The sequence below is a fragment of the Miniopterus natalensis genome, chromosome 9 (assembly GCF_054644295.1).
Source record: "Miniopterus natalensis isolate mMinNat1 chromosome 9, mMinNat1.hap1, whole genome shotgun sequence".
Taxonomy (NCBI): domain Eukaryota; kingdom Metazoa; phylum Chordata; class Mammalia; order Chiroptera; family Miniopteridae; genus Miniopterus; species Miniopterus natalensis.
Window position 1 is genome coordinate 11,480,796 of NC_142089.1, and position 19,071 is coordinate 11,499,866.

Genomic DNA, 19,071 nt, shown 5'->3' on the forward strand with positions numbered 1-19,071 from the left:
AGTTTGCAGAGATTTTTTTCCCCTCTACTCAATGCCACATTTTAAGGGAAGACACTTTTCTGTCATTATTTGCTTGAAGGTAAGGGAGAGTCATTTCTAGTTGACCCTTAGACCAAGGTGTAGCTCTTTTCGGGTACCAGATTTACATGTATGTAGGGCGTTCCTGCTAGACTTTTCACCTTGGCAGATTTGGGGCTTTGTATCCGGCTCTCAGATCTTGGCGGGTTATGAAAACCAAAGTTTTAAACAAAAGCAGCCTCAATGTTTTGCTAACTTTCCTGGGTTCCTGATTTCTCTTTAATTTGGCTTTTGATTTTTTGTTAGTGTGGCAGGTCACTGACACCTTCCATGCTTGACTGGTTTGTGACCTTGTCAGTTAGACCCTTTTCAAGAAGATATTTCTTCTTTGTGTGACTTGACGTTATGTCTTTGGTTTATAGAAGGCAATCTACCTAATCTTTTAGAATGAAGCTTATAACTTTCCTTTGATTTGACTGAAATACAGTTACAATTATATCAAAATGTCAAATATTTGACACTTTCGAGTACCTACATTGGTCAAGAGAATACGAGGTTATAATTCTGAGAGGAAGACATGTACACAACTGATCGTGATGCATGGTGTTTACTTGGGCATTAGGGCTTTGAAATAGAATGTGGTCTGAGTATAAAAATCAATCAGCTTCAGGTTTCCAGTTGAACTATTGATATTGCCATATAGGGCCTTTAAAGACTTACCAGGCAGAGAGAATGTCAGTGATGGTACTTCATTTAAAGAATCATCTTGGTTTCTGTGTGTGAATGCTTTCCTCACTGACTGGGCCACTTTGATTTCTGGCAGGTACAGAATCAGAAACCAAGGCCTTCATGGCTGTGTGCATTGAGACAGCCAAGCGCTACAATCTGGATGACTACCGGACTCCCGTGTTCATCTTTGAGAGGCTCTGCAGCATCATTTATCCTGTAAGCAGTGGTGCTTCCCATGGCGCCCGGGTGTCAGCATGAGCCTTTGCCATGAAACCTGTTAGTGGTCCATTGTAGTCATGGGCAGTCTTACCAGCTGCGGGCCATTTGGTTAACATTTTAGAAAGCACCACTGATACAGAACTGGAAGCATCTTCATAATTTTCCTGTTCCTGATGTCCAAATATTGAAAGAAAGACCTTCTTTGGTCTTATTTCCTAGATACAAGATCAAGATCAACTAATCCTTTTTTTTTTTTAAACTAGGTCTAAACTCCCATTGCCAAAATGCCATTGCTTATCAATCCAATTCGCCATGAAAGAACAAAGAAATTTTCACCACCCCTTTTTCCGTTTTGTGCACACATGCCTATGTATTTCCCTGGCCTGGGCTGTGGAGAAGCATAATGTTATCCAGGGACCCTCTCCTGTTACCGAGAAAGGATGAAAAGCACCAGTATTCTCAGTTATTGATGAGGGGTCATTGGGGGTGGGCAAGTATTATGTTATGTAATCTGGAGAAGACCCTTTTCTTGACTCGAAGGCCACCAGTAACAGAGTCACCTGGCCCCAGATTGGTTAGCATCCCATGAGACGAGCGGGTGGGGGAAAGCCCCCTCCCCTCATTTTAGTAGTTCAGCTTTCGTATATCACTCCTCGGCTGCTTATCTCATTAGGCTTTTTTTCTTAATCCACCCTGATTTCACAGGAGATGCTTGATGTTTAAGGCTATTTGAATTCTATTTGGATTTTTTAAATCACTCTGAGCTTCCTGTTTTTTATATCTTTAAATGTGTAAGGGCTGGGTGCGACTGGCATGTTTCCCTCAGCATTGACAACAACGCAGCATGGCATGAACCTAAAAGGCCTCTGCCGTCCCCTACCCATACCTTGTGACGTCCCTTCTGATGCGTCCTCTCTCTGTCCTTCAGGAGGAGAACGAAGTCACTGAGTTCTTTGTGACCCTGGAGAAGGACCCCCAACAAGAAGACTTCTTACAGGGCAGGATGCCCGGCAACCCATACAGTAGCAACGAGCCAGGCATTGGGCCACTTATGAGGGATATAAAGAACAAGATTTGCCAGGACTGTGACTTGGTGGCTCTCTTGGAGGATGACAGTGGGATGGAGGTAACAAGCATAGGACAGAGCTGCCATGGTTAAGAGTATGGGCTGGGATCAACTCTGGTTCCTCCCCTTGGGCAGCGAGCTTGCTTCAGCTTTCTCACCTATAAATGGGGGCTAATGATTCCCACCTACCTGATGCTAATCACCTGTAAAGGGCTCTGCCCCGTGCCTGACATAGGGTAAGCAAAGGGTTAGTGGCTATTGCTTGTCAAGGCGTAGACTTTTATTATTCTTGTTGCTCTCGCAGAGGCTTCCCTGTGATTCCCAGTTAATCTCCGTAAACACTGGCACTTTAGCTCTTGTGCAGATTTCTCACTCTGTAGCTGGTACCTTACGGTAGACAGCCTCTAGGGTCGTCTGGCGTTATTATATACATAGTGAAAAGCAGGTTGGGTGAAATAGAGAAAATTGCTTTTTCTGGTGCTGAGCCTGAAAATGGGCTCAGGTTAAGAGAAGGTCTTCAGCAAGGGCATTTAGCCCTGAGACCATGGTTTGGATTAAGGGTGTTTGTAACCCATGAAATTGTGCACAAAACTCGGTGTGTTATGCGCACACGTGCATATTTTCAAGAGGGAGAGTCGATTGATCCTCAACATATAAAAATTATGAATTATAAAATGCTGCTATAAAGTGCCCTTTGATCTTGAAATTTACTTGCCTTCCAATTACCTGGAATAACAGCCTCACCTCCTTTTCTGTTCAGCTCCTAGTGAACAATAAAATCATTAGTTTGGACCTTCCTGTGGCCGAGGTTTACAAGAAGGTCTGGTGTACCACGAATGAGGTATGTGCTTGTTTTCCTGAGTGGAGGTGTGGTTTTACTTCTCTGGTGTGTGCAGACTTGTACCGGGAGGAGCTGCTTTAGTCATCACTTACCCAGCCTGTCCCTCCCCTCACTGTGGTGTGTGGACAGAACCAGTCATCTTGCTCTCCTTTTGAGGCATCTGGCTAGTGAAGGTTGGAGAGCTTCAGGAGATGAGTGTTTCTGACTGTGGGCCACCAGGGTGGGCTAAGCCTGAGAAAGCACTGTGATGGGAAATGCCTGTTGTCTTGCACCCTTTGTATACAGGCACCTTGTGACTGAGGTTAATCCTCAGCATTTTGGGGCCTACTCACCAGAACATTTTCCCAGTGGCTATGTCAGGGAAGCATAATTTCTCTTCTACTAGTTGGGGAGTTGAGGAGGGGGAAGGGAAGTGAGGGCAGCATAGCACTCTGGTCCTTTTGGCCGCCTCAGCACATTCTGTCTACTCATGAAAGTCTGTCTTAGATACTTCACTCCCACTCTCCCTCCCCTTTTCTTAATCTCCCTCCGCCCCTCCCTCCCTCCCCCTCCTTTTCTTTCTTGCCTTCCTACTCCTTCTCATCTCGTCTCTATTAAGGGATTTTTAGTAAATAAACAGTTAATTCCAGGAAACTAGTGTTCCAATGAAGTACTGCAAACTTTTCTAGACTTGCTCTCAAATATTTTTGTAGAGTTTAAGAAACCAGATTGGTGTTGTACATCTTGGCCTTTAATTTGTTGCATATTTTTGCTTTTCTCTTTCTCCCACTGTGGTGGGAATCCTGGACACTGTTTACTGTTGGACTGCTGCCAGCTAGGTAGATCTAGTGCTGTTGGCAGAGGGACCTGCAGAAGACTGCCCCATCTAGTGCAGCTTGTCGTTGACATTTTAGCATCAAAATAGATGATGCAGATTTAATCCCCGATGCACATAACAATTAAGATCAAGCTTCTGTGGACGCCCTTTAAAGGTGGTATGGAACCCAAGGAATACACATGGGCATCTCCCCTTTTGAACCATGAGGCAAGATAGAAGTTGAGGATCATTCGACCCTCATATTAGTGTGCTTAGTTCACTGAGGGGTGGTTCTGACAAAGTCCAGTTTGTGGCAGCTTTTGATCTGGGGCTTCATCAACTTCCCTTCTTACTTCCCTCATAAACAGCCTATCTCTTTAGCTACTGAGTGAAGACTGTTCTGTTTTCTAGGCCTCTTTCTGTCCATGGTCTGTGACTGTTCTCTTAGTTCCCACTGAGCTTTCATAGCTGAGAAATGGCCTTCCTGACAGCTTCTCTCTTCCAGGGTTTTCTCTCCTGATGCTGAGCATGGGCTTAGAGGCAGCAGGTATCATTTCATACAGTGTGACCTCAAGCCCCCATTTTTTATCTCCAAAATGAGAATGATGTAACTGCTAGTGTGCCTAACTCATTTATCTGGTGTATCATGAATGCTCATGATCCGCCAATTTACAGAATGCTACAGTCTTCTAATTCACCAAGACTTATTCTTCGTTATTCCATCAGGTTAGAGGTTTTAGATTGAGGACATTTGGAGGAATCCTCTCCTTGCTCTATGGTTACATGAAGACCTTAGGATCTTCATAGACAAAGACTGATGTATTTATTGTCTTTTCTTGCTTTTGGTTCCTGAGACTTGAATCAAAGCTCTTTGATCCTGTTGACCTCCCTTGTCCTGATTAGTGGTCCTTAGTAGTTGGAGTTTCTGCTCCTGAAGGAGGCACAGCCCTGGGCTTACAGCTGGGTAACTTAGAACAAGCTGTTTAACCTTGTACAGAAGGGTAATACAAAATGCTTAATTAGCATAGGACTTAGCACAGAATAAAACAGTAAATAGTTGTTAGAGTTTAATGAAACTAAATGGGATTGAGTCTTTAAAATGTTTCATACAATTCCTGGCCTAAATAGACACTAAATGAGTTAGCTTCCTTCCCCTTAAGGGAAATGTAGTGCATTTGGATTCTAGGTGCTAGATCGTGTAGAGAAATGGAAGTTGTCCACATTGCTCTTTGTATTTTCTGGGCCTGTTTACAAGTACCTTTCTCCAACTTTCTCTGCTCAGGGAGAGCCCATGAGGATTGTTTATCGAATGCGGGGGCTGCTGGGTGATGCCACCGAGGAGTTCATCGAGTCCCTGGACTCTACCACAGGTGTGGCCCTTTTCACAGACACTGCTGCATGTTGGATTGAGGTTTGGGACCAGTCAGCGGTTCACATCCTGGCACTTAGGGGTAGTCTGTCCAAGTACTCTCTTGTACCTCTGATCAGAATTGAGGGAGATTACCTCTCTGGCTGAGGGAAAATATTCAGATACCTCTGGGGTTGGGGAGGGGGAAAAAGCAAACCGTGGGGAAAATAATGCAATTAGCAACAACAGATGTGAGTTCATATTTATTTTTAGCTTAGTTTTTTTGGCTCTCCCTGCCCCCTCCCAGTTGGTGGTTGTGGTGCTTATATTTTCACATATTTGAGTAAGTAATTTTAACTGACTTGAACCTTTAAAAAAACTACTGGAAGCTACTGGTGTAGTTTAATAGCCAATATCGACCCCCTTATTGTCTGTGTCTCTATTGGAGATCTGAAAAAGGGCAACGGCTCTCAGCCTGGAAGGGGCTGTTAGCTCTGCTCCCATCCTCACCTTTCCTCGGTGTCTGCTTGCCTCCCGTCCCCCAGATGAGGAAGAAGACGAAGAAGAAGTCTACAAGATGGCTGGTGTGATGGCCCAGTGCGGGGGCCTAGAGTGCATGCTCAACAGATTGGCAGGGATCAAGGATTTCAAGCAGGGCCGCCACCTTCTAACAGTGAGTTGGAAGCAGCAAGGCGGGACCAGCCTTCTGCTTTGGGAGAGACCTGCATGGAAAGGAGCTTGCGGTCGTTGTGCCATTTAACTCTAGAGGGCAGCATGAGGCCATGGACGGGTGCGAGCCAGTGAAGGACCTGGCAGCTTCCTGAGCCCTCTGTATCTAGGCTCCTTTTCCCCACTCCCCTCTTCTTGGCCCACTCCCCCAAAACACCAGTGTGATGGCAGCCTTCTGCTGTGTCCCTTTAGTCACCTGTGGAACCAAAGTCTTTTCCTAAAAAACTGTACTTGTGTCTATTGTTATTATTGTTGTTGCTTTTTAAATGGGTTTTGACTGGCTTTTCTTGCCAGGTACTGCTGAAATTGTTCAGTTACTGTGTGAAAGTGAAGGTCAACCGGCAGCAGCTGGTCAAGCTGGAAATGAACACTTTGAATGTCATGCTGGGGACTCTAAACTTGGTAAGAGTGTTGGCTGCAGAAGATAGAGTGAGTCTTAGGAGTCCTGGGTGGGGAAACACAGCTCAGTTCTCTCAGAAATTCCATTTCTCAGGTGAAATGGACTTGGGGCCCTTAAAGCCCTTCATCTGTGTCTGACTGGCACAGATGCTCGGGTCATTCAGCTGTCCCTTCTCCTTCTGCTTGCTCACCCCCATGCTGCTGGTATGACATCCAAGGGCTTCCTTGTCCTTTTCCTGAATTCAGACCAGAGACAAGAGGAGTTTAGTCCTGAAAACAGTCCAGACCACACACCATTGGAGAAGTAGTGCCACTCACCTCAGGGCAACCAGAAAGAAATATGGACATCACATTGTCACTACCCTCTGAAGCCCACATGCTTGTCTCTCTGAGAACACACACACACACACTCTCTCTCTCTCTCTCTCTCTCTCTCTCTCTCTCTCTCTCTCTCTCACGGCTGTGTCGTCATCCCCAGAGTGACTGCGTCTCCTCTTACAGGCCCTGGTAGCTGAGCAGGAGAGCAAGGACAGTGGCGGTGCAGCTGTGGCCGAGCAGGTGCTCAGCATCATGGAGATCATTCTGGATGAGTCCAATGCTGAGCCCTTGAGTGAGGACAAGGTGAGTGAGTCCAGCCTGTCCATCTGCAGACCCTGGGAACCTGCACTGTCTCATTGCCAGCAATGGGCTTGTTTGTGTCTGTGTCAACCAAGAGTGATTGAGCCTGCTCAGCTCATAGGAATGGCAAGCCTCAGCTAATTAATGGTGACATCATTGCATTGAAGCCTGAAAGCTGTGGATTCAGAGGAAACAAAGCTGCTAGGGATATTCTTTCACTCAGAAGCTGCTCATTAGTGGAATTCTGGCATGTTCCGGCTGATAGACGGGCCTTAGACCAACCCCTCATTTCACAGTTGAGGAAACTAAGCTGAGAGAAATGGAGTGAGCTGTTCAGTGTTACATAGTTGGTTACCATCTAGTTGGAGGTCTCCAACTCCCAGTCCAGTTTCTCTCCCGTAGCACCATTGCCTGCCTTCATTCTTATTGGTGCCAATGTTTCGGCTAGAGATATGACCAAGTGAGTATCGGGGAGCCTGCATGCTCTCCGGGGAAGGGGAGATTGTATTGGTGTATTCTCATCACCTGGGACTATTAACAGAGCCATCACAGAAATTCAGAAATTGATTTACCAAGTGGCCCTCATACTGGTTATTCCCCAGGCAGTGCTGAGACACAGTTCTTTTAGGGCTCCTTCTGATGACTGATGGAAGTGCTGCAGCCTAAGTCCTGACCCCATTAAGGGTCCCCTCATCCTCTTTCCTGTTGCAGGGCAACCTCCTCCTGACAGGAGACAAAGATCAGCTGGTGATGCTCTTAGACCAGATCAATAGCACCTTCGTTCGCTCCAACCCGAGTGTGCTCCAGGGCCTGCTGCGCATCATCCCGTACCTTTCCTTCGGAGAGGTGGAGAAAATGCAGATCTTGGTGGAACGCTTCAAACCCTACTGCAGCTTTGAGAAGTATGTCGCTTGGACTTCATAGGGCAAAGGGACAGTCCCCACAAAGGCCCTGCACTAGTTCTGGGGGACTGAGGAAGAATCACCTGAGTTTTTATCAGATTTTTGTGTGCCAGTCCGGCAGGCCTTTAAGTGGCTCGATATAATTGGAGAATCCATAATTGGGTTAAATTGACTTGGCAGAGAAGGCAAGCCAGGTGTAAGATGGGAAGGGGTGTGAGAAGCTGGGGAATGGAGCAGGTAAGAGGGAGAGTGGTAGAAACCGGATCAGCTGAGGAGCTTAGACCAGATTCTGTGGGCTGTTGAGGTCATTCAGCTTATGCTGCTCCCCTCTCACCTGCAGACTCTGCTCTTTCCACCTAGGTATGATGAAGATCACAGCGGCGATGATAAAGTCTTCCTGGACTGCTTCTGTAAAATAGCCGCTGGCATCAAGAACAACAGCAATGGGCACCAGCTGAAGGATCTGATTCTCCAGAAGGGAATCACCCAGAGTGCGCTTGACTACATGAAAAAGCACATTCCCAGTGCCAAGAAGTAAGAAGCTCCAGCAAATGGCTGCTTTCCTTCCCCTCATCCTGGCTCCTTTTCTCCTCCATCATCTTGGCATAATTGTTCCCCTTCGCCCTCCTTGGGGGTCTCCCTCCTCTTCTGGAAACTACCACAGTGAGCCCTCAGCCTCTGCAGAGTCCTTTGGGGCTCTGGGAAAAGGACGGCAGCCTTTGGTTTCTGTTTAGAGTACTCATCTCTCTGGCTTCTCAGCTGAGCTGGGTGGTCCTTTGTGATTCTTTGTGTTACTCTTGGAGGGCTGTGTTTAAACTAGCCAGAATCAGCAGCTGGTTTCTAGGTAGCCTTTGCTTCTCTGGCCTTGCCAACAAGCCTTCCTTTGCTTTGCAGTTTGGATGCTGACATCTGGAAAAAGTTTTTGTCTCGCCCAGCCCTGCCATTTATCTTAAGGCTTCTTCGGGGGTTGGCCATCCAGCACCCTGCCACCCAGGTGAGTAGCCAGCCTGCATGTAGACCTTATTCTGGAGACAGGACATGTGGAGTGAGGGAACCATACACTGTCTTCTCATTTCCAGGACTGAGTGAAGATAACTGCCTTAATTAGCCTTGAGACATGACTTGCCCTAATACATAAGACTCCTAGAGTAGAAGAGACTCTCGAAGGTCATCTGGCTCAGCTGTCTGTAGAGAGGATTAAGTTCTATCTGTGATTTCCTCACTCAACTCATTCTTATGTGGGGCTTCATTATCTCACGGGTCACCTGAGCAGCAGCTGAACTGTGAGGGTGTGGATGGCCCAGGTGTAAAACAGTTTCGATATCTGGCCACAGTCACTGGGACATTTGTAATCATCACCACCATTTTTTTGCTCTGTCAGGCAGCTGAAAACTCTGTGCTCAGAGACGCCCACCTGGTCCCCTCTGATAGCTCCCCACTGGGCGGAGGCATCTGTTACCACTCTGGAGTTTTTAAAAATTAAACTTTTTATTTTGAGATAATTATAGATTCACATGCAGTTGTTAAGAAGTAATACAGAGAAATCATATCTTATACTCAATACCCAGTTTCTGTCAATGGTAACATTTTGGAAAACTGTAGTAAATATTATAGCCAGGATATTGACATTGGTGTAGTCACGATTCAGGACAGTTTCAGCACCACAGGAGTCCCCCCTGTTGCACTGTTTCCCCACCCACCTTCCCCCACCCCATGTCACTGACCCCTGGCACTCACTGATCTGGTCTCCATTTCTGTAGTTTTGTTGTTTCAAAAATGTTATATAAATGAAATCACACAGCATGTAACCTTTTTGGGACCGACTTTTTACACTTAGCATAATTCCTGGAGACTCATCCAGGTTGTTGTATGTATCAGTAGTTTGTCCCTTTTCATGGCTGAGTGGTGTCCGTGGTGTGGATGTGCTGTAGCCTGTTTGATTGTTCACCCATTAAAGGACGTCTGGGCTGTTCCCAGTGTGGGGCTGTTGCCAATAAAGCTACAGTGAATGTTCTTGCGCAGGTTTTTATGTGATTATGTTTTCATTTTTCTGGGATAAATGCCCAAGAGTACAATTGCTAGTTGCAGGTTTAGTTTTACAAGGAACTTCCAAGCTGTTTTCTAAAGTGGTTGCCCACACAGCGTGAGTGGTCCACTTTTCTCTGCGTCCTCGCCAGCATTGAGGGGTGTCGCTATTTTCTGTTTTAGCCATTCTGATGGATGTGGGGAGATACAGCTTACTGTGGTTTAACTCGTATTTCCCTAACAGCTAACTATGCCGCACATCTTGCTTCCCCTGCTTCGTCTGCGTACCTTCAGGGATATGCCTGTTCACATCTTTTCTTGCTTTAACGTTGAGTTCTGAGAGTCCTCAGGGCTGGATTGCTTTTCCTGCTTATAGTGTTCTGCCTTGAATATAGTTCCACATTCTCATTGCTAATCTGTTCTGATAACTCATTTCAGACGTGGCAATTTGGTTATGGAAAAGGTTCTTCCATCTGTCTTACCTAAGTCTCTCCTGTCCAGCTCAGTGGACACGGTCACAATTAGTACATGTCTGTGGAGATGATTTTTCCTGCACGAGTCTTATGTCACTTTCCTTGTCCTTGTAGCATCTCTGCTGTGAGTGTGAGTAAATCAAGGGACTGGGCTGTGATCAGCCAGTGGCAACAGTGAGCTTCCAACAGGCTTGTTCTTAGTGACTAAGTGAATTACTTTCTTTAGAGTAAGGCTTAGGTAGGTAGTTGGCACTCAGTGCTTCTGGCTGTCCACTTTCATTTCCACACGTTTATTTAGCTCCTGTTGTGTACCTGTGCTGTGCTAGGCTGAGGAGACTAGTTACTGAGGTGTACACTGAATGGATTCAGCAGAGATCTGGGAGGTAGGCTAAATAGATCTGGAGGCTGGTTGCACGTGGGGGTGAAGAAGCTGGACGAGTCAAGAACTGTGCTGTTTCTGGAGTGGGTGACGGCAAATGGTGGTGCTGTGACAAGGTGGAGAACCTAGGAGGTTGGAAGTAAGGTGGGGCAGAGTTCGTTAGATTAGACTCGTAACAAGTGGTCTGTCCTCCTAACTAGAATGCATGCTTCAGGAGGGTACGGTCTTTGTTTCCCCCAGCACCTAAACCACTGGCTCCTACACAGTGAACACCAGAGTGTTGAGTGCAGGCTACCTGCGGAATAGTTCAATAGGCAGCTCAACTGTGGGTTTGGCATTTAGGAGCTTGAGACATGAGATGCCCTGTAATTTTGCTGAGGTACAAATGTGAAGCCATGAGAATAGATTTATGAGCTAGGGAGTGATCTGAGTTGAGTGCTGAGCTTTCACATTGCAAGTTGGCTTTGTTGTTTTCAATTTATTGTCAAATATTTAGTAATTGTCATCAATTCACTTGTGATGTGGGTGGTGCAGATTTCAGTGAACTGGTGCCCTTTCCAGTGAGCTTACCTGGAGAGAACTTTTTCAAACGACACCTGCCTTTAGTGTTCGAATGCTCTCCAACCCCAGTTCAGAGCATGGTGCTATAGTGCATTGATAGCCAACCTTGTCAAATACAGCGGTTTCTTTTTAAAGTGTTTCCTTATCTCCAGTCCCACTTGTAGTTGTACCTTTAGTATCCTAAGAAAATTTCGGTTCTGAGTTTGGTGGTCCCATAGGGCCCCACAGTCACTGAGTTCACCACTCAGGCCTCATCAGGTGCTCTTTCTCCAGGGAATCTTCCCTGAGCCCCTTTCCCTGTGCTTGGATGCTTTACACATTATCTAATCTTAATAATCACAGGAACCCTGGCAGTACCCCCACTTTATAGATAGAGATGCTGAAGCTAAAGAGCATAGTGACAGGTCAAAGGTATTTGGCAGAGCCTAACTCTCCTCCATATGTCCAAATCTCTCAAAGTGTAGAATCAAAGGGTCTCATTGAAACTTGAGCAGATAACATGAGATTGTGTACATTCCATTAATTTTCTGGGAAGAATGCTTGTCTACATAACTGGAGGCCTGCATCCCTCTGGTCCCTTCTTGGCAGGTTCTGATTGGAACTGACTCCATCACAAACCTGCATAAACTGGAGCAGGTATCCAGTGACGAGGGCATTGGGACCCTGGCAGAGAACCTGCTGGAGGCACTGCGGGAGCACCCTGATGTAAACAAGAAGATTGACGCCGCCCGCAGGGAGACCCGGGCTGAGAAGAAGCGCATGGCCATGGCGATGAGGCAGAAGGCTCTGGGCACTCTGGGCATGACGGTAAAGCCATCCTCTGAGTCCCCATGTTCTTGCCACACTGCTGAGGAGATGCCGTGGCACAACCATTTGTACTTGGGACAGAGCTGGGGTTGGGGGTGGAGGCTGGACGGAGGAAGAGGAGGGAACTGGTGTGCCAGACCCTTCACTTCCTTAATCTTCCCAGCAACCCTCAAGAGCTGTGACTGACTTTTCTGCTATCCAGATGAGACTCAAGGTTAAGGGACTTTAGTTCACGAAACAGTAAAGATGGTGATGATAACCATTGCTTATCGAGGATTTACCATATGCCAAGCACTGTGCTTAGGCAGGTTACTTGGAAGATTTTATTACGCCTTCATGTGGTTCTGTGAGGTATTATCCAGATGAACTAATTGAGGCTGAGAGGTGAAGTAAATAGGCCAAGACACATAACTAATAAGTGCTTGACAGGATTTTGAACTGGGGTCTGTTTACATGAAGGGCTCTGTGCTGTTTTCACTGTCCTGAGGCCTTAGAGGAAGCAGTAGCCCTGAGAGCCTCCTCCAAGCCAGCAAACTTGAGTGTCAGCAATTTTAAAACTCCCATGGGAACAGTAACTGAATCATAACGCAACAACCCTTGGCGGCTGAGGGTTGGTATTGCTGGCACAAAGAAGGCTGTTTTGGTGGCAAGGGCGACCTGCCAGGGTTCCAACGGGTGGTTTCCTCTGCTTCAGTGGTCCTGCAGGAGAGAATAGCAGGGGAATCTGGGTCTTTACCATCATTAGAAGCCAACTGAAGAGATTTCTTTTTGATGCAGCAGTCCTTTTAGTGTATGTGGAGGGTCAGCCTTGACCCTGAGTGCCCCTGAGCTAGGGTGGGGGTGGGGGTGGAAATCCCCTGCTGACAAGCCATTTGGGGTTCCCCCAACAGACAAATGAAAAGGGCCAGGTCGTGACCAAGACAGCGCTCCTGAAACAAATGGAAGAGCTGATTGAGGAGCCGGGCCTTACGTGCTGCATCTGCAGGGAGGGGTACAAGTTCCAGGTACGGCTCTGGGCCCGGGCCTGGTGGCTCAGCCTGCTCACTTGCTCCAGTGGTGGCCCTCACCTGCAGGCTGTTTTGTTCTTAGATTGGCCAAAGCTTGCCTCTTGGCCACTCTTCTTTAAAGGCCGGAAGGCACACTGATCAGAACATTAGACTTCATCATCACCATGATTGTAGACAACACACACTCATTGGATTCTGTCTGTGCTAGGCCCCATGCACACAGCTTTATGGCAACTATGTACTTTTATTTTATTTTATTTTTAACGTCTCTATTGATTTTATAGAGAGGAAGGGAGAAGGAGAGAGAAAATCAATGTTGAGAGAGTCATTGATCAGCTGCCTCCTGCACACCCCCTACTGGGGATCGAGCCCACAACCTGGGCGTGTGCTCTGACTGGGAATTGAACCTTGATCTCCTGGATCCTAGGCCAATGCTCACCTGCTGAGCCACACCTAGTGGAATGTGTTCTTTTCTTTTTTTTTAATTTTTTTTTAAACATTTTCTTTTCTTTTTTTAAATGTATCTTTATTGATTTCAGAGAGAGGAAGGCAGAGGAAAAGAGAGAGTTGAAACACCAGTGATGAGAGAGTCATCATTGATCGGCTGCCTCCTGCATGCCCCCAGCTGGGGATGGAGCCCGCAACCTGGGCATGTGCCCTGACCGGGAATCGAACCTCAATCTCCTGGATCCTAGGTCAATGCTCAACCACTGAGCCACACCCGGCCGGGCGGGATGCATACTTTTATCTTTAAACTTGTGAAAAGTCCCAGTTTGTGGATGACAAAAAAGGTCACGGGCAGAGCCAGAATTCTGGGCTTTTAAAAACATACCGTGCTGCTTCCATTCAGGACACCTGGGGAGACCAGGCTCCCTAAACTAGATTTATACCTGAAAGGAGCAGAGAAGCAAGTGGCCTGTCCGGTCTCCTTTCTCTCTAGCTTGTATTTAAAACTTAGCACTCAGCTATTGAAGGGCAGGTGCCCTGGGCCACAGGCTTCATAAGCTCTGCTGTGACACAGCTCTTTGGAGCGGCCTGATAATTTTTGAAAAGCAGCTGACTTACCAAGAAGGCACTTTATTCATTTTTAGGTCAGTGCAGCAAAAGGGAAAGAAGGGCAATGGGAGCTTACCTGTCTGCCTCTCCGCCGGCACGGTGCCCGCTTGCTTGCTCCCCACATTCTCCCACTGTGCCCAGCCAGTGCTTAACCCAGAGCCTGGAGTGCTGGCCGTCACCCCTCTGCCGGACCGTCCCCATCTAGGAGGGTAGGCTTGTGGGTCCCTTTTGCCCTGCTTCACCTGCTTCCAGAGCCTGCCTTGGCGTTTCTCCTCACCTTGCCTCCTTTTCCTGTTGTCTTTGTAGCCTGCAAAGGTCCTGGGCATTTACACCTTCACCAAGCGGGTAGCCCTGGAGGAGATGGAGAACAAGCCCCGGAAACAGCAGGGTTACAGTACCGTGTCCCACTTCAACATCGTACACTACGATTGCCACCTGGCAGCCGTCAGGTGGGCCTGGCTCGGGCGGACTGACTCCTTCAATGGGCCTCTCCCGCACGTGTGCTTCAGCTCCAGACCTCTGCTGCTTCACAGGAGGGAGCAGCTTGCCCAAGTCCCTGGACTTGGAGGGGTGGGACCGCCAACCCTGAAGTTTCAACGTTGTTCCTTAGTCTCTGGGGAGGAAGATGTTTTACCTTAAACCATGTAGACCTCAGAACTGTTCTTGCCATATGACCAGGACCCAAGGCTCGTGAAAGCAATGTTACTTACCTGAAACAGTGAGGCCTGCATTTGCTATATTGGGTTTACAAATGGCTAATTCTCTGTGTGGAGTCAGGAGTGTGGGCGAACTTACTTAGTGTTAGCAAACTCTTCTCCGTTCCACTGTTCCAAGTGCCTGGTTGCCAAGTTAATTCTAGCAGTCACTAATCCCTGCTCTCCTCCCCACCCAGGTTGGCTCGAGGCCGAGAAGAGTGGGAGAGTGCTGCCCTTCAGAACGCCAACACTAAGTGCAATGGGCTCCTTCCGGTTTGGGGACCCCACGTCCCTGAGTCAGCTTTTGCCACTTGCTTGGCAAGGTGAGTGTTGAGCATTTTGCATGGTAGGAAAGGGGATTCCCAGGAGATGGGGGGCATCAGCTCTCAGCCCATCCTGTGGTAAGACCATTTCCTGATGCCTTCATTGGGTATCCATATCTCTTTGCTTGCTGGCAAGAGGCTGTTAGGAACAGAGAGGAACTCTGCTGAGAGAAGCTGTACCCTCAGAGTCTGGTGCACTGTGTAGTTTCTAGTTATGTACTACCTCTGCTTCTTTGTTGATCTAAGGACATCAGACATGAGATGCCTGACTTGATCCTTGAGACCAAAATTTCCCAGAGTTCACTTCTACAGTGTGTGCCTCTGAGGTTTAAATAATAAAAATTAATAGCTTAGTGGCATGGGGAATACCAGCCCTGTCAAGGGCTCCCTTGTCCTAAAACGCAGAGTAGAGTAGCTGAAGCTGCTTCTGTGAGGCCCTTGCCTCTGACGGCTGTCTTGTGGAGTGTGCCCCACCCCAGGTCCTGTTCTTGATGCTCAGTGATGAAAAGGCACATAAAGCAAGTACCTGGCAGCAATAACAAGGGAAGTGACAATGGGCAGCATTGACATGCTTACCATGTATTATTGCTAAACACACTCTACAGATGAAATTGTGGCCCAGAGAGATTGAATAACTTACTTAAGGTCACACAATTAATAAGGGGCATAATAGATTGTAACGAAAATTGACATAGAAGAAGCTTTTATTTGTCGGTTGAGGAGTTGATTCTTATGAATATATTTCCTGGTCAGTCAGAAGGGATAAGTTCTATCTTTGTTCTTCCAAAATGTACTTCTATATGTTGCCACGCTGTGTCCTATGACATTGGTCCATCAGGACATGGGTCCCTCGAAACCAGTGGGTTCTCATCAAAGCTTGGAGGGCATCACTTTCAGTCACAGCAGAAATGAAATGTCCTTTGCTTCCTCTTCCTACTCCAGTGCTTGTCCTTGACTCTCCCTTTCACCCCTCTGTCCATTTGTTTAACCTGTGCAGCCATCAGGGAAGGGGGTTTTCACCAGGGAATTTGCTTCCATTTCACCATTTGTTCTGCATCCCCCAGGCACAACACATACCTCCAGGAATGCACGGGCCAGCGGGAGCCCACGTACCAGCTGAACATCCACGACATCAAGCTGCTCTTCCTGCGCTTCGCCATGGAGCAGTCGTTCAGCGCGGACACTGGTGGGGGCGGCCGGGAGAGCAACATCCACCTGATCCCCTACATCATTCACACTGTGCTTTACGTCCTGAACACGTCAGTATCTTGCATCCCACTGGGCAGCATCAGTTGACTCAATAAGACCTCTCATTTGTCCATAGTTGCCCTAGTTAGTTACAGAGCAAATTTCTGGCCTGAGGCAGCCTTTACTGAAGTAGGAGTGTTCATCCACGGCTTTTAGGTGACTTCCTTCCAAAACTGCCCTGTCTTCCACCATGGGCAGCCAAGGGCTGCATCTTTGGACTGACCTTCAGCACAGAGAGGGCAGAAACTGGGAGAAGCCAGACCATCAAAGCTTCTACTTGGATGTAGCCTCTGTTTCTTCCTCTCCTTGCAACACTGTCTTCTCTTGGATGGGGGAGGTGAGAGGAGGGAGCCACACACAGTCACTTCAAGGGGTTGCAGGTGAGGGTTTCATACCTAGGGGATACGGCAGAGCCAAGAACCCATTTCATAAATGGAAACTGGACTTGCTTCCCCTGTTTTTTCTCCAGTGAATAATACTTCTGGCAGGTGTGAGGGGAAAGGAGGGAGTGTTAAAAATTATCTGGGAAAGTCAACTGACAAGGAAGGCAGCCAGGAAAAATCAGATTTGTATTTTCATCCATATGTACATAATGGAGTAGTTAGGTTGCTATGTGAAAGTATGATCTTGAAGCACTTAGGGGTAGAGAATAATATTCTTTCATTCCACCTCTGATTTCAAAAGCAAATTAAGAGATTTAATATACTTAACTCTTAGATTAAATGGTTTCATATTTTAGCCCCAGACTTCAAGCAAGAGCCTTACAGATCTGCTGGGCAAGAGAATTGGCAGGCTGTGGAAAGGCTGTGCACAGTTTACCCCAGGCAGCTGCAGTTCAGTTTAGGCAACAAGACAATATGTCTCTTGTCCTTGCTGGTCTTCTCTCTTCAACAATGTTATCTTCTGCTTGCCTCCTATTTCCTTGTGAGTTAAAAGGCTGATCTCCAGACCATAGGCTTCATTGTTGAAAAGATGCATGGGCAGGTCTCCGTCAGTGCATTACATCACCTGCTAAACTGTTTAGACTGTCAGAAGAAACACCTGCATCGCTGACAGCACAAACGCTCCCACTATGCAAATTGTGCTTCAGGCCTTAGCCGTGCTAATTGCGTGTTTGTAGCCTTTGACAGAGCTCTTGGCTTTGCAGAGACATGTCTCTTGTTGGCAGCTAGGACATGGAGTGGGCTGCTCCATTCCCCAGGGCGGAGGTACACCGCAGAGCAGGCATGATTTCCCCGCGGAACAGAGCTGGGGATTTTAGGTGTCACTGTTTGTCAAATGCTAGACATTCTAACTCCTGCTCAAGCTCCTTGGTGGAGAGGGAGTTGGCTGTGTCATGGTTGTGTTGGTCAGTCTGAGGCTGACCTGGAAGCTTCATGCAGAAGCAGTTTCTCATCCCCAGACTGCTTCCCTAGCTGGTCACTTCACATTGCTGCAAGCTTGGTCACAGGGGGGCTGGGTGAGGGGGGTGGCTGCCTTCAGTGGACCATTTGTGTATTAAGGCAAGAATGTGACACCATGATCCAGAGCAGAGTTGAGCAGGTCCTATAATGGCAGAAAGCTTCTGATTCCCAATTCTGGAGAACATAGTTGAGTGTATTCACTGGTTCCATCTATGCCACTCTTCAGAGAGCAGGGTGTCCTTGCACTGCCCCTCCTGCTTCCCACAGTCTAGAGTCTGGCAGTGCCGTCTGCACACCTGGTTACTTTGACTCTTATGACTCTTAGTGCTATGTTTTGTTTATTTCCCCCCATATAATTGGGACATCAGGCTCTCTTGGCCTGAGAGCACCATCCAGGTTATAAGGAGAGAGTGTAGCCAGAAATACCTGATCGTTAGGGGCTCCTGCGCCCTTTCTGTGCTGACTCAGGGACCACCTACCAAGGCTTCATTTTGGAGGGGAGATAGAGAATGAACTAATGCTGGATAGGCTCTGGAGCCAGACAGCCTGGGCTCAAAGCCCAGTTCTTCCACACCCCAGTGTGTGACTTTGGGCAAAATACTTATTTTCTCTGTACTGGAGTTTCCTTTTCTATGAGATTGGGATAGTGCTAGTCCCTGTTTCAGGGTTATTGTGAGGATGAAATGAGACAGTCCACATGGAGGTCTAAGAAAGTTGCCTGTCATTAAACTTCATGATCATCATCACTGCAGTTTAGGCAAGAGTGAGAACAAGAGGCAGTGCTCACCTGGAAGAAGCTGTTCTAATGGAGAGAGGGCACAGACACACAGGAAAACAAACAAAATAGTCTGGCCGGTTTGGCTGAGTGGTTAGAGCGTCAGTCTGCAGACTAAAGGGCCCCGGGTTCAGTTCCAGTCAAGGGCATGTACATCGGTTGCAGGCTCGATCCCTGGCCGTGGTCAGGGCTCTTGCGGGAGGCAACCAATCGATGTGTCTGTCTCACATCTCTCCCTCTCTCTCCCTTCCACTCTCTCTAAAAACCTTGGAAAAAATACCCCTTGGGTGAGTATTAAAAAAAAACACGGAGCCCGGCCAGGCGTGGCTCAGTGGTTGAGCGTTGACCTAGGATCCAGGCGATCGGGGTTCGATTCCCGGTCAGGGCACATGCCCGGGTTGCGGGCTCGATCAGTGACTCTCTCATCATTGATGTTTCTGTCTCTCTCTCTCCCTCTCCTTTCCTCTCTCTGAAATCAATAAAGATACATTAAAAAAACCCCCAAAAAACAGGAAAACAATGTAGCGAGCCATGGACAGCAGCTGATGGAAATGGAGTGCAAATAACTTAGCTGTAATAAGACACCTCAGATTCAGGGAGTGTGAGCAGTGAGCTCGGAACCAGAGATTCTGGTTTCACCTTGACCCTATCACC

At 47.5% G+C, this 19,071-nt stretch overlaps 1 protein-coding gene across 2 annotated transcripts in view; it reads left to right on the forward strand.

The window, feature by feature from the left end:
- UBR4 (ubiquitin protein ligase E3 component n-recognin 4) overlaps window positions 1–19,071 on the forward strand; it is a 118,081-nt gene that overhangs the window by 90,738 nt on the left and 8,272 nt on the right. For both annotated transcript variants that reach the window (XM_087820201.1, XM_087820202.1), the window contains exons 88-102: window positions 842–963; window positions 1,895–2,092; window positions 2,793–2,873; window positions 4,952–5,039; window positions 5,563–5,690; window positions 6,041–6,148; window positions 6,647–6,766; window positions 7,475–7,665; window positions 8,026–8,199; window positions 8,560–8,659; window positions 11,692–11,910; window positions 12,801–12,914; window positions 14,280–14,422; window positions 14,866–14,991; window positions 16,056–16,250. In XM_087820201.1, coding sequence (XP_087676327.1) covers window positions 842–963; window positions 1,895–2,092; window positions 2,793–2,873; window positions 4,952–5,039; window positions 5,563–5,690; window positions 6,041–6,148; window positions 6,647–6,766; window positions 7,475–7,665; window positions 8,026–8,199; window positions 8,560–8,659; window positions 11,692–11,910; window positions 12,801–12,914; window positions 14,280–14,422; window positions 14,866–14,991; window positions 16,056–16,250 — 2,107 coding nt within the window. The remainder of the gene's footprint in view (window positions 1–841; window positions 964–1,894; window positions 2,093–2,792; window positions 2,874–4,951; window positions 5,040–5,562; window positions 5,691–6,040; window positions 6,149–6,646; window positions 6,767–7,474; window positions 7,666–8,025; window positions 8,200–8,559; window positions 8,660–11,691; window positions 11,911–12,800; window positions 12,915–14,279; window positions 14,423–14,865; window positions 14,992–16,055; window positions 16,251–19,071) is intronic.